General features: G+C 50.3%; 1 protein-coding gene across 1 annotated transcript in view; it reads right to left on the minus strand.

Annotated features, from left to right (window-relative positions):
• The window catches only part of WASF3 (WASP family member 3), a 204,377-nt gene that overhangs the window by 28,859 nt on the left and 161,300 nt on the right, over positions 1-14,218 (minus strand). Inside the window, exon 9 of the mRNA XM_086935176.1 lies at positions 12,584-12,951. Coding sequence (XP_086791302.1) covers positions 12,584-12,951 — 368 coding nt within the window. The remainder of the gene's footprint in view (positions 1-12,583; positions 12,952-14,218) is intronic.

Genomic DNA, 14,218 nt, shown 5'->3' on the forward strand with positions numbered 1-14,218 from the left:
GTGGGGTCTGGCATGTTGTTGATCAATTTTTTATATGTGAGAGAGGTTGCCTTCTGGTCCATAAAGTCCGTCAGTAACCTGTCTTCTAGTGGGGACGATTCCGGGAGTGTGGTGTCAGGTGGGATTGCGTGTAGCAGTGCGTGCCGGATCTGCACATACCTGTACGTCTCAGTGGGCCCTAGACCATACTGCTGTTGTAATTGTGGGAACTCTACCACCGAGCCCTTGTCCCAAAGGTCTCCCACCACAGAGATCCCGATTTGGTCCCATCGCGAGAAACCCCTACTGGACCTCAAGTTCCCCAGTGATTTCGTGTCCCATAGCGGCGTCATCAATGTGATCTTTCCCTTCCAACCCAGTCGAGCCTGTGCCGTGTGCCATAGGGTCGCTGTATGTAATGTCGGGCCAATCAGTTTCCGAACCTGGGAGTGAGTATACAGCACCGATAGCATGCCGTCAGTTCCCAACTGCGACCAGTCCGCCTTGTAAGCGGGGTCTGCCCGCGGGACGTGGATCCAATGTTTGATTATTTTAAGCTGGGATGCCCAGTAATACAATTGAAGATTGGGTAGTGCAATTCCCCCTTCAAACCAGCTTTTTGCTAATTTGTCCTGTGCTATACGGGCTGGGCCATTATTCCACAGCAGAGCAGATACCAGTGCAGCGACTTGTCGGAAGTAGCGTGGAGCTACCACATAAGGGGTGTTCTCCAGCACGTAAAGGAATCTAGGGAGTGCCATCATTTTATATAACGCTGCCCGTCCCAGGAGGGTGAGCGGCAAGGTAGCCCAGTATTTAATGTCCGCACGTAGACGCGCCAGAGGCGGCATCAGATTTTCGGTGTGGAAGTCCGCCGCATTAGTGGTGACGAAGATACCCAGGTATTTGAATGAACCGGTCGTTAACTGCAAGGGGCAGTCATCCCGCAATAATGGCTCCGGGCCTTTGAGGACGAAGATTATAGATTTGGACCAGTTTAATGTGTAGCCCGATGCCTTCCCGTGCCCGTCGCATAAGGTCAGTAGTGCAGGAATACGCTCATTGGGATTAGTCATGTAGATCAGCATATCGTCTGCATATAAGGAGACCTTGTCCTCCCATCCCTCCTCCCAGACGATGCCTCGAAATAGTGGTGTTGCTCTAAGCAGGATAGCCAGTGGCTCCAGTACGAGCGCGAATAGTAGGGGCGACAGCGGGCACCCTTGTCTCGTCCCGCGACCCAGGGGGAAGGTTGGTGAAATGCGACCATTCGCTACCACCTGCACCATCGGTGATTTGTATAGTAGCCGTACCCACGCGATGTATCTTGGGCCGAAACCCATACGCGTAAGGACAGCAAACAGGTACTCCCACTCCACCAGATCGAAGGCCATTTTGGCGTCTAGGGATAAGATGACTGCCTGTTCTGTAAGGAGATGTGCACGTGCCATGACTCCATGGACCCTCCGTAGATTAAGTGCTGTGCTTCTATGTGGCATGAATCCCGATTGGTCAGGGTGTATTAGGGTGTGTAGGTGTTTGGTCAGGCGACTCGCCAGGAGTTTCGCCAGGATCTTCGCTTCCACGTTGAGCAAAGAGATGGGTCGGTACGAGGTGCACAGCGTCGGTGGTTTCGCCGGCTTAGGAATGGCGACTATAGTGGCCGTGCGCTGGTCCAAAGGGAGCTCCGCTCGGCTCATACTTTCAACATACATATCTAGCAGGGGCTTGCTCAACAAGGGAGCCGATGCTTTGTACCACTCCACGGGTATCCCATTAGAACCTAACGCCTTGCCGGACTGCAACGACTGTATTGCTAACTCGATTTCGGTGGCTGTCAAGTCCATGTCTAGTTCTGGTTGTGCTTCTTGTGAGAGTGTGGGGACTGCAATGTTGTCGAGTGATGCCGACGCCTCCTGTTCAGTAACTGCCCGAGTTGGTGTGTATATTTCCTGATAATGGCGCGCCAGGGTGCGTACTATTTGCTCAGGGTGTGTCAGCAGCTGGCCCTCCTGTGTATAGAGTCTTTGAATACCTCTGTTGCTACCACCCCGCCTGTCTAACCAAGCCAGCAACTTCCCCGCCTTGTCTCCCACATCATATATCCTGTGTGCTGTGCTTGCCAGGTGACCCTTCGTGACCGATGTGAGATGGGCCAGGTGTTGCTGTTGTCTGAGATGCAACATATGTGTAGTGTCAGGGGTAGGGTTGGACATGTGGGCGGTATTTGCAGCGTTAAGTGCCAATTCTAACTGAGCCAGTTCCTGTCTCGAATCCCGTTTGTGTCCTGTAATAGCCGCTATGGCTGTGCCTCGTAGGACTGTTTTGTATGCCTCCCAAAGTATTGAGGGCGAGGAAACCGTCCCTGCATTCTCTACAAAGTAGTGCGATGTGGCCGTCTTAAGCTTCTTCCTGATAGCAGGGACCGTTAAGTAGTTTGGATATATTGGATAGAGCCTGGCGCGTTTCCTGTCCTTAGACGTAATATGGAGGGACACAGGGGAGTGGTCAGATATACCTCTGGGCAGGATGTCTAGTTTGTCTACTGAGCCCAGTCCCACCCCCAGAAAGAAAAAGTAGTCAATGCGGGAGAGACTGTCGTGCGTAGAAGAGTAGTGTGTGTATTGAGTCGCTGTGGGGTTCAGGTGTCGCCAGACATCCGTGAGGCCTAGCGCGGTCAAGAAACCAGGAAGCGCGGAAGTCCTCCTCTGGCGGTCCCGTATGGGAAAGGTGTCTAGCAAGGGGTCCATAATGGCATTAAAGTCCCCCCCAATAATCATGTCGCCCTCAGGGAGATCAAGAAGGAACTGGCTCAGCGCCGGCAGTGCCGTAGAGTGTAGTGCCGGAGGGATATAAACAGACACCACGTTAAGGGGTTTTCCCTCCCACTGGCCAGACAGTGCCGCAAATCGACCCTGATCGTCCGTTTTGTGACTCCGAACCATGAAGGAGGAGTTCTTTTTGAGGAGTATCCCTGTGCCCCTGGATCCTGTAGTGAATTCAGCATGCACCGCCATGGCATACCCACGCCTGTCGAGCGCCTTGCACGTTGACTCAGCCAGATGTGTTTCCTGCAACATCACCAAATCAGGCCCGTGGCGTTTGATGGTTTGGATGACTAGGCCCCTTTTAATTTTATCCCCCAGGCCTCTAACGTTCCACGTGAGCAATCTTATAGGGGGCACTCCTATTACTGGCTGGTCGCCCTCAGCGGGGGTATCTCGATCCTGTCTGGCCATTTAGGTATACATCTAGTGGTACTGATGTGAGGAAGTGAATTGTGACATATGTGCAATGATTTGTGCCGGGACACCATGAGTGTACGGCCTGGAGTAATACCGTTGCCCACACTGAAGTAACGATGACGAGAACATTAACCATAACATTATAACTCCCCCCCCCCCTGCCCCCTCCCTGCTCCCCTGCACCACGGACGAACTCCCGCCCGCTTCCCCAACTTTGCAGAGTGCTTTATCCCATCCCTGTGCATCTTACTTGCTCGTGGGGTAGGTGAGACCCCACAGGCACCGGCCAGTGCCCGCCCTACTCAGCTCCATCGGCATCAAGTCCCCAAGGGCTATAAATATGTTGTCCCACCTGCAGTCCATTCAAATCAGCCCCGAACAGGTTGTCCAGAGTCAAGTGGGTCCCTTTCGAGATCTGAGCCCAGTTCTGTTGTGTCTTCTCCATTCGCGGGGCTGCCGGACGGATGATCTGTCGGCCCTCTGTTGCGCTGGTGTTGTCGTTCCCTGTGTTGGCGTTGGGATTGCCCCACTTGTCTCCATCCATCAAGCCATTCTCTAGCTACCTCTGGTGTGTCAAAAAACCACGTTTTCCCCTCAGCCACTATGCGCAATTTGGCGGGGAATAACATTGAGTATGGTAGGCCCCTGTCTCGCAGTGTCTTCTTCACATCCGTGAACGATTTCCTTCGCCTAGCTACCTCTGCCGTATAGTCCGGGAAAAAAGCCAAAGTTGAGTTTTGAATCTTGATAGGTGGAGAGACCCTTGCCGCCTGCAGAATTGCGTCCCTGTCCCTAAAGTTGAACGGCCTGGCCAGCACCGGTCGCGGAGTAGCGCCTGGCTTAGCCGCTCCACCCGGAACTCGGTGTGCCCGTTCTACGGAAAAAAGTGTGATAGGCCTTTAGGTTTCAGCTGGGTTTTGATTAGATCCTCAATGTACAGATCCATTGCGGCTTTACCTTCCGACTCCGGCAGGCCCAGGATGCGGACGTTGTTTCTCCGCGAACGCCCTTCCTGGTCATCGAGCTTCTCTTGCAACTGCTTAGTGACTCTCTCCATGCGTTCCATGGCTACTTGCAAGTCTGAGGTGTCCTCGATGAGCGACTTCGTAACTACCTCCACCTGGGACACTCTTTCCGCCATTTTCTTGAAGTCCGCTCGGAGCAGAGTCACCTCTGAGGAGATGGAGCCCACTGTCGTCCGGACCTCGGTAAGGGTTTTCATGACGTCCTCTAAGGTTACCTTCGGGGTCCCGCCCGTTTCTGGGGCTGTTCCAGCAGAGTGGCGGCCGCTACTCTGAGAGTGTCCAGACTGGCTGTACGCAAATTTATCCAGCTTCGCTTGGGTCGACGCACTCCTCGTACCCTTGTTCGCCATGTTGTTGCGTTGGTGGGGGGAGTAGGATCACTCGGCCGCCGGGTCAGTCTCGTTTTATGAGGTGTGCGGTATCTCCGGTCGCCAGGCGGGCAAATGTGTGTCCCACTGGAGTCAAGGGGTATCGAATAGTAGCTGCAGGGCTCAGGCGAGTTGTTGCCAGTGTCCGCGATGATTGGCACACCGGCCCGTAAGTCGGTCTAGTGCGGATCAGTGCTCTGCCACTCCCCACCTTCGCGCTCCTTGTAGCGCTGCTAGGCGCTGCGTTGCTGTTGTTGTACACAGGAGGCACCCTGCGGAGAGTGCCCAAGTCCCCCTGCGCAGTGGTGTAGCCTCGTTAGGTTAGGATTGCCTAAGTATCAGAACGCTATGCAAGTTGGGCACCACTGCAAAGGTCCTCACACGATGCCTCCCTTTCTACATTGGGGTTCAAATTGTCCCCCCGTTGGGTCAGGGCGCAATTCGGGTCTGTTGTAGCGCTTTGGGGGGATGGCAGTGCCCCCGGTCAGGGAGTTCTGCACCTCAGCATGCACGGCGCGTCCGGCCGCCCGACCCACTCAAGATGGCGCCTCCTGGGGCTTCGAGAGACCTTTGCCGTCCCTGGTGATCGTGCTGCCTCCGGGCGATATCCGCAGTTAACCCCGGTCCCCACAGTCCTCCTGGGTCATATAGAGGCAGGCGCTAGACAGGCGGCGTGCGACTGTACCTTTTGTGACGGGGTCCGGTTGTGGTCGGCTGGTTTCGCAGCGCCCCGGCCGAGGAGGGCGGGCTTCCGCCCGGGTTCGCCGGCTACTCCAGGCCGGTGCGTCCAATCAGGGTCAGGCCGTCGCTCGTTGCTGCAGGATGATGCAGTTCCCGGCGGCCGATTGTCACCGGGGTCGGAGCTAACTGTGCCGCTCGGGTCCCCGAGCCGATGTCGCTCCTTCGAGCGGGTACAGGATCGGATCAGTGTGCGGATTGATGATACGGGCCGGTTAGCCTGGAGGAGCTCCCGTTCAAGCTGCCGCCATGCTCGGCAGTTGGCCACGCCCCCGGGGAATATTTTTTGATAATACAGAAATAGGTGTCCTGCATGTTCAACGCTAGCATGCAGACTCCCGGGTTGAGGGCAGATAGGACCTGAGCAAGGGTGAGCATCTTGAACTTCTCCTTTTTGAGGAAGTAGTTCAAGGATCTGAGGTCCAGGATTGGAACCAGAAGATAGCAGGAATAGCAACCATGTCCTATTTCTGGCCCGGGAACCTTTTTTATCGCTTCTTTAGCCAAGAAAGTCTTGACTCCCTCACGGAGTAGTGCAAAGTGATCCTCCATCAGCTGATCATAAGTTGGAGGCATGGAGGGAGGGGTAGTTTCAAAGGAGAGAGAGTAACCGCGATGGACTATTTGCAACACCCACCTGTCCAAGGTGATATCTCGCCAGTGGTGGAGGTGATGGCATATCATGACACCAAATGGGCACCTGTGAGCTGGGAGGATCGGACTAGGAAGGTTTTGTGGTGGGGGAGGGGGTTGTGGCTTGACCAGACTTCTTGCATCCTGACCCACGAGGTTGGGGTGAACCACATCCACGGCCCGCAGAGGCAGCTGAACTTGCAGGGTCCTCTGGCTGAGGTAGGGTTGGTGCAGTTGGATGCCCCTACCACAGCCACGAAAGGCGGACACAGGCCAGGATGACACAGTGACATCATGACACATGACACCCAATGGCCACCGTTGAGGGCATCGCTCTGCCCAGAGAGTCTACTGTGTCTAAGCCACATCTTATGGCAAACTTTGCTGCATCCCTCTCGTCAGCAACAGCTTGGGAAAGCAGAGCCCGGTCTTCCTACGAGAATCTAGGGAGAACCTGCGCAACCATATCCTAGAGCGAGTGGGAATAATGGCCCAAGAGGCATGCAGTGTTTACTGACCGAAAAGGCAGGTTAGTGGAATAAAAGATCTTCTGTCCAGCCTTTTGGATACCCTGTCCGGAGATGTGGAAGGGAACATGCCTTGGGAAGTAGAGGCTTGGACCACCAAGCTCTGTGGGGTGGGGTGGGCAGAGAGGAAAGCTGGCTCACCCGGTGCAAAGTGGTGGCAGCGGGCAATAGTTCTGTTCACAGAAGCCCCTGTGCTAGGCTTGGACCAGCTGTTGAAAGGCAGGAGTTCCAAAGTGGAGATTCAAGGCTGCAGGACGTCTGTCAAGACGTTAATCTTGACTCCCACCGTGGGGAGCTGCAGGTCCAAGACCTTCACAGCCCTACGCACCACCATCGCAAAAGAAGCTCCCTCCTCCGTAGCCAGGTTAGGAAGAGACAGCATGCCAGGTTCTGGGGAAGTGTCCAGGCTGCTGGCATCACCCAGGTCCTCACACCAGTCCATTTCTTCAATTTGAAGCAGGATTTCTAAGGCATCCTGCTGCCCCTCTCAATCATCATCCATCCCTAGCCCTTCAGAATAATGCGGAGGGCACGGCAAGAAGCGCATCAGATCTGTCTAAGCCGGTCTTGGCGTCGGTGGACGCCCAGCCATTTCTGTGTCATCTGGAATGGCGATGGGGAGGCGCCAAATGTCTCAACGTCTGACGCGGCGATGAGGGAAGGTCGTAGTAGTACGACCGGTGCTGGTCCGGATCCAGGAACGGATACAAGAGGAGGCCGTGGCGCAGGAGGTGCGCAACCCACAGGGTCTCCTTCTACTGAGCCTGCGGGCCATAAGGCACGCCAGCAGGGGTCAGGCCACCCAAATATTGTGCACATTGCATCATAAATTTCTTTTAGTTCGGCGGGGGTCGCTCCCAACCATAGAAAGGGAAGAAATGCAGAGCTGACCCAGACACCCGCTCCGAGGAGCGGAAACCTCAAACGTCGAAACTCCTCCATTTCATTGCGTGATGGACGGGGTCTAGTCGAACCACGCTTCGGATTCTTGTGCTTCTTATGGTGCTTCTTACCTGACCGCAATGACTTCAAACGAGAGGAAGAAGACTTCGACCCCCCTGGGGTGCTGCTCGGACCTTCCTTTCGACGGAGATCGGAAGAGAGATTGACAAGGCCACCTCTGTGGTGCCATCCGCTGGGCCACGATTAGCTTTAGGGACCGCTACCGCAAAGCCTTCCGCACCATGGGCAGGCAGTTGAAGCACGACTTTGGATTTTGGTCGAGCATCTGGCACAAAAGACACACCAGGTGGGGGTCTGTAGTCAACAAGGCGCGGTGACAGGTGCCACCACGCCCAGAGGTCTTTTAGTAGACATACCAACACACCAAAAGGACTCGACATAAAGCCGAAAAAAGTCTGTCAAAAAGTGAAAGGGGGCAGCTCTCTTCGACGGATCTGCGCTGTCTGACGTGGAAAGAAAAGAAACTGACGGCAGCACACTGCTGTGGCGCCAATATTGATGCAACGGATGTCATGATGACGAACCAGACGCCTACGACATTATGCGGAGTCGACTGATGCCACCTACAGGGGTACTGCTATCAAAAATCTTCCGAATCTGTGTCTTGATGTCTCTATCAGATTTATAAAAATAAGGTTTTAAAGATTTATTTTAAGACCAATAAATACGCAAAAAGGTAAGTACGCTTTTCATAAGAAATACTATTCACTATAAAAAGTGTCACTTAGTGCAATTTTCAGTACAGCAACGTTAACCTATGGGAGGAAAACAAAAATGTGGTTTTGCCAGTAAGCATACAACTTAGTCTTGGTTTTCAGAATGAAAAATCAGCCCAGGCTAGTGGCAAACATGCACCTCCAGCGGCACAGGAGCGGCTCAGTGAAGGGTTCAAATTTGGAATTTGGCTCCAATGTTACCCAATGGAGAACGGGGGTAATTGAGGAGATGCTGCTCACAGGTAACACTGTTTGGTAACCCAGTCTATGGGGGAGGAGGGGGAGGGAGACAGGGTACGCTCAGGGGGGCCATAAGGCAGAGCAAAACTTACACCTTTAGCAGAAATCGGTTTTGTGGAAAGGCTGCCGGCTCAGGCCAGGAAGCTAGACGAAGAAAACCCTAAACTTTCCCAGGGAAGTGGAGATGCTAGGGGCGTAGGGACACAATTGGGTGCGCTCCCCAGGGGTTTCAGTACAGGGGTGTCCTTAGGCGTATGAAAAGTCTTACTGGGCAGGTCGCTATCTGGGGGAGTCTTTGAGTTAAGGCTGCAGTCGTCAAGGTGGAGCCCTGCAGTTTCAGCCCACGGTGGACTCTTGCTCAGAAGCGCCGGGGAACCTTCACAGGACCAGTGGGCCACTTGGACTCGGGCCATGGGCATCAGGTGTAGAGGTGGGTCTGGTGGTGGTTTCATGTTCCTCAGGCTGGAGGACTTTTTTCAGTAAAGTTTTTTTTTTCTCGACAGGTCCGCAGTCCATGAGAGACATTTGCCTTTGTCGAAGGCAGGCAGTTCTCCCAGGGCTTAGGAGGTCCCTGGGCTGCAGAACAGGTCATCTTGTGGCGTAGGATCATCAAGTGTTTTAAGCAGGCTCGTAGGACTGGGGCCACATCACTTGGTGTCTGCAGTGTTCAACGCTGGTGCGACGCTGCAGTGTCCAGCTCTTTTTAGGTCGTCAAGAATCTCATTTCAGGGTCTGGGGTGCCACTTAACTACTAGATTTAGGGGCATTACAAGGGAGTGACCGGTAGAGACCGATGGGTCTCTCCAATGGGGTGTCTACACCAACTATTATACCCCCCTCCTGTGGGATGGGGGCCTGGCCCTAGCCCTGATTGGATGCATCCCACCATCTTCTAGATGGTGGGCACTAAAAAATGTGCTTGCCTCCAGCACCTAAGGGGTGGAGTTGGCAAAGGGGACACACCTCATGTTCTCCCTTAGGTTTTCCAGCGGGTTCTCCTGCCAAAAGTGGGGGTTTAAACTGGGGGCTGCGATTTGCTACTAGCAGCAGAGGCTGGGTTTGCATTACAAAGGCAGCAAGGCCTTTGAAGCTTTCCTCCTGAGCACTGTGCTCATCCTGAGGGAGGAAGTGTGACACCTCCTCCCAGTATGGTTTTAGTTTCTAGCCTAAGAGAGCAGTGGCTCTCGCCCCAGGGGTCCAGAAACAGGTCTGGTGATGGCAGGGAGCCTGAAGCCAGTCAGACCACACCAGGGTTGGAAGGTTTTCAGGGGTCAGGGGCACCTCGGAGGTGCTCTCGGTGTACGTTTCAATAAATCCCACACTGGCATCAGTGTGGGTTTATTGAGAGGAGTTGTTTGGTACCAAACACTCCCGGGTTCAGTAAGTCACTATGGTGCTGGGAAACTAGAGTTGTTGAGTTTCCAGCCCATGTAATCTCTACGACTTCAATGGCATTTACAATATTAAGAATAGATTTAAATATTGTAGGGGCATATCTACTCCTGCAGATATGCCCACACCTGAGAAATGGTGCACCCTGCCATAGGGCTTGTAGGGCCTGCTAGAGAGGTGTCTTAGCTATACCTTTGGCAGTGCATCTTGGCATGGCACACAAGCAGTGCGCCATGTTTTTTACTGCACCAAGACATGCAAGCTGCAGTGGCAGTTTGCATGGCCTTGGTGAGGGGTCCCTGGGGGACCCTCCTCAATCCCAATGTCCTAGGTACCATGGTATTATTTACCAGGGACTTACAGGGGGTCGGAAGTTGCCAATCTTGGTACCGTTTTTACGGAAGGGGCTCTGGCATAGGAGACCTGGTTGTCAGGGACCCTGTGCACTTTCAATCAAAATCACATCTCTTTTCAGGCAATAAGTGGGGGGCTAACCATATCAATAGGGGCACTTTTTCACACCTTTTTTGCCATAATGCATGTATCCCAATACATGTGGCTTATCACTTGCATGATTTCTCATTCAATGCACCCAAATAGTCTGATATGTACTTTTCTTACAGGCCTGAGTGACCAGCTGGGACACACCCTTATTCTGTTTTGCCATTCCCGTTTCCTTTTCTGTGGTCGCAAAGTATTTCCTTTACAGTCACTTTTCTAAATAGCTGTATTAGTATTTTTTTTTTTTAGAAAGTCGTTCTTAGTCTCTTCACTTCCTAGTGCTGATGACGATCCAATAATTTTTTTAACAGAGTCAAAATGTCGTTGAAATAAAAACATTTGTATCAATAATCATCCACTGAATACTAAATATTGTAGTGCATCAAATTCTTTATATTTGAATAATCTATTTGTCTAATGTTTTGTTTTTGTCCAGATGTCTGTCACTTATCACTCTCACTGTGTGATCACATGAGCACATTTTCGGTTTCAAAATATTACATAACGTTTTTCAATTGAGGGTTTGTATGACCTTCCCTTGTGAAGCGGCTTTAGCTACTCCTTGATGGCATTATAGATTAACCCAAGAATGTTTTTCTGTTTTTGTGTGTAAATAATATCTATGTGAGCCACTGATGTTTGTATTACATGTTTACCCAGGGCTCCTGGTGAACTCACTTTGGGTTGATCGTGTTACTTTATACTGGACAAAGGCTAGACATTAGAGACTCCAAGGAAACAAACTAATCTCCATTTTGCCACTCATCATATTTCTCAGGTCATTCGAGCAGACTTCAAACTTAGAGTTTAGCCTACCCGCTCTTACATTGTCAACTCCACACAGTGCAGAAGACTAGCAAGAGCATGCCTTATGGCATTCGCAACTTCCACATCACTGGAGACAGCCAAGCTGTCACTTGAAAGAGATTTCTTGCATTAATTGCATTAATATGTGGACAAGTGCAGAATGCTGTATATGAAGACTAACTTCATCCTGGGTCAATCTATCAACTTCACAAACACCATACATGGATGCATAGCACTGGGACTCCTAACTAGCTCTAAAGCTTTCATGCGGAGGTATGCTCACACAAAGAAAGGTTACGTTAAACTGAAAGGCCAAATTCTACAGAGAAGCTGGGATAAGAAGCCATGCCAACGAATAACTTGTTTTTAATAATAATTATAGTAATCCACATTTGTAACGCGTGAACAATCACCCGTAAGGGTCTCCAGGCACTGGGGGCTGTCGGAAAGATTAAGCAAGCAATTGGCCAGAGTCACATGGTGCTGGGCTAATATGCCGCTGGCGATCGAACCGTGATTCCCAGATTCCAGCATCAGTCGCCCTGGCTGCGGCGCCACACCTCTCCCTTAATAGAGTGCAGGCTTGGGATAGATTGGCTGGTGAAATTTATGAGTCTAGTCCTAACTAGAATCCTGAGAGGGGTTTTATTCTGAGTGGAAGCTTTAATAGGTCTTTGACTAAGTCAATTACTGAAGCAGAGGTGAATGGAAATCCCTAAAGGGGGATCAGACGTCTCCTATGTGGCTAGAAACCTTATCGTGGCTTTATACAGAAGACCAAAATCAGGTTCATAGTATCATACACCAGTAATATTGTCCACCTGCCTCGAACTTCTTGTACTCCTGTGTACTTTCCTCAAGGCAATAATAAAGTATACATTGTGTGGATTAATTGAGCAGGGCCAAGAAGAGTTGCAACACTACTCACTAAAATAAGAGCACAATGCAAGGACCATAGTGACGAGACTGACAAATCATGTTCCATCCAGCTCACTGTGACCTTGGAGGGCGGGAACTACTGATGAAAGTACGGACAAGTATGGCTGTGGAATGTGGTAGGAGAGTAACACTGTTGTCCCCTTGTAAGCTCTTTAACTGCCATACCTCATTCATAATGTGGTATAACAGTGAATCCATGGGGTGAGATGCTGGACTTGATGGAAGGAGTTCTCTCTGTCTAGCAAGCATGAGACAAGAAGAGAAGTTTGTTGAGGAATTGGCATTTCTATATCATTGGTGCCGAATGTTTTAGAGGGTATTACTATTTGTACAGAAAACATGAGGAGTCATTAAATGTTGTGGCACAAAAACATGCTCAGTGGTTTGCTTGAAAATCATGACATGCAAGGTCAAACAACTGATGGATTTTCTTTTAACCTCTACAAGGTCTAAAGAGAAAGTTTTGATTTACATTCATTAATAAATTGTGCATGCTTATAGGTCACTTACCCATACGAATAGCAGAAAGAAGATCGCTTCGAGCATCACCTCCAGCCTGATTTATGGATTCGTGCCTTTTCAATTCAGCTATCAATGGACAATGCATTGGGGAGGATCTAACAGAAGAACCTGAAACGGCAGGTCCTGGAGGTGGAGGTGGTGGTCCCGGTGGAGCAGAAGGTGCTGTAATAACAAGCCCAGCAGGGGGAAGAGAACCAGTATATGTAAACCCAGTCACATGTCCAGAATGAGAAGCTAGTCCAGGGAGTTGGAGAGGACTAACAAATGCAGTCTGAGCTGAAGGGATCACAGGTGGAGGCGGTGGAGGAGGCGAGCCTGGTTCCCTGTAATAATCCATCTTTGAAGTAGAATGCCTGCTGTGGAAACAATAATGGGACTGTCATTCCTCAGTTAAAGGGAAGCAAATAAAAGTGATTAAAGCATGCTTTTTAAACACAAACTAAAATACAAAAAGAGAACCATTCTCTGGTGCCAAGGACTCATTTTTTTTTAAATGTGTTTGCTAACCCTATTGTATTTTCTATCTCTACCAAAATTCAGAAATGTACTTGACATTGCAGTGTAAATTTTTTTGTGAAAAGCAGCCTCAATATATTTACATTCTACAGAGTGCAGCATTCGTGGTTTTTAAGATCCTGTTTTCTTCATGTACCTTGAGGAGCACAGCAAGAATGTCCATTGTCTCTTCAGCATTTCAATATTTACATCAAATCACATAACTTGTACAATATATCAACAATTATGCTTCAATACCAGCTAACGAATTTCAGGAAAAGCCGTAACAGATCATGCTGTAAGTGGATGATAAAGTTCTTTATTCCTCACTTAAGTAAGGTACTGATTGAGGAAAATCAAAGGATCTGACAACATTTGAAATCATTTCCGATTACAAAATTAATGAAACAAGCATTTAATGTGGCATGTTTGAAGGCATTCCATTCAAGAAACCGTCTAAACCAAGGGTACCTCCTAACATCTCCCCAGGGGCCAAAAACTTTTGCCTGTGATACGACTGAGGGCTGCACTGATGCCAGAAGGGTGGGGGTCAGGAGTGGGAGGATCCAGGGAGCGGTGCCGGTAAGGTGGGTGTAGGGGAAGTGAATCACATGCATCTAGTTGCTGAATTGCCTAATGTGAAGCCAGAAATCCTGGAGTTAATCCAGGCTTCCCCATTTTACCAAATTGTGAGATCCTAATAAATTGTTTTATTTCAGTTTCCCACCTTTTTCCTCATTATCATATAAAAGGCTGTCAAAATACATGACTTCAGGAGGTGCATTGTACAAAACCTTCTCCTGTGTTTCATTTAATACATTATAATGCTGTTATGTATAATAGGAAGCCAGACCAATTAGTGCACTTAACAACTGACTCACATCTTAGTTCACTACTGACAGTGTTATCAGGGGGTGTGGGGGGGAAGAATGACTAAGTACATGTTTGAACACAATGTACCAGATGTAGGTGGCCATTTACCGACCGGTAACAGCCGATTTCGGCCCTTACCGACTGGTAAATGGTCATTCCTGATGTAGGTGCCCTATTTTACCAATTTGGTAAATTTACCGAATCGATAAAGTTACCGAATCGGTAAAATACCGAATCAGTATTTTTACCGATTCG

Source organism: Lissotriton vulgaris, chromosome 8 (assembly GCF_964263255.1).
Source record: "Lissotriton vulgaris chromosome 8, aLisVul1.2, whole genome shotgun sequence".
NCBI classification, from domain to species: domain Eukaryota; kingdom Metazoa; phylum Chordata; class Amphibia; order Caudata; family Salamandridae; genus Lissotriton; species Lissotriton vulgaris.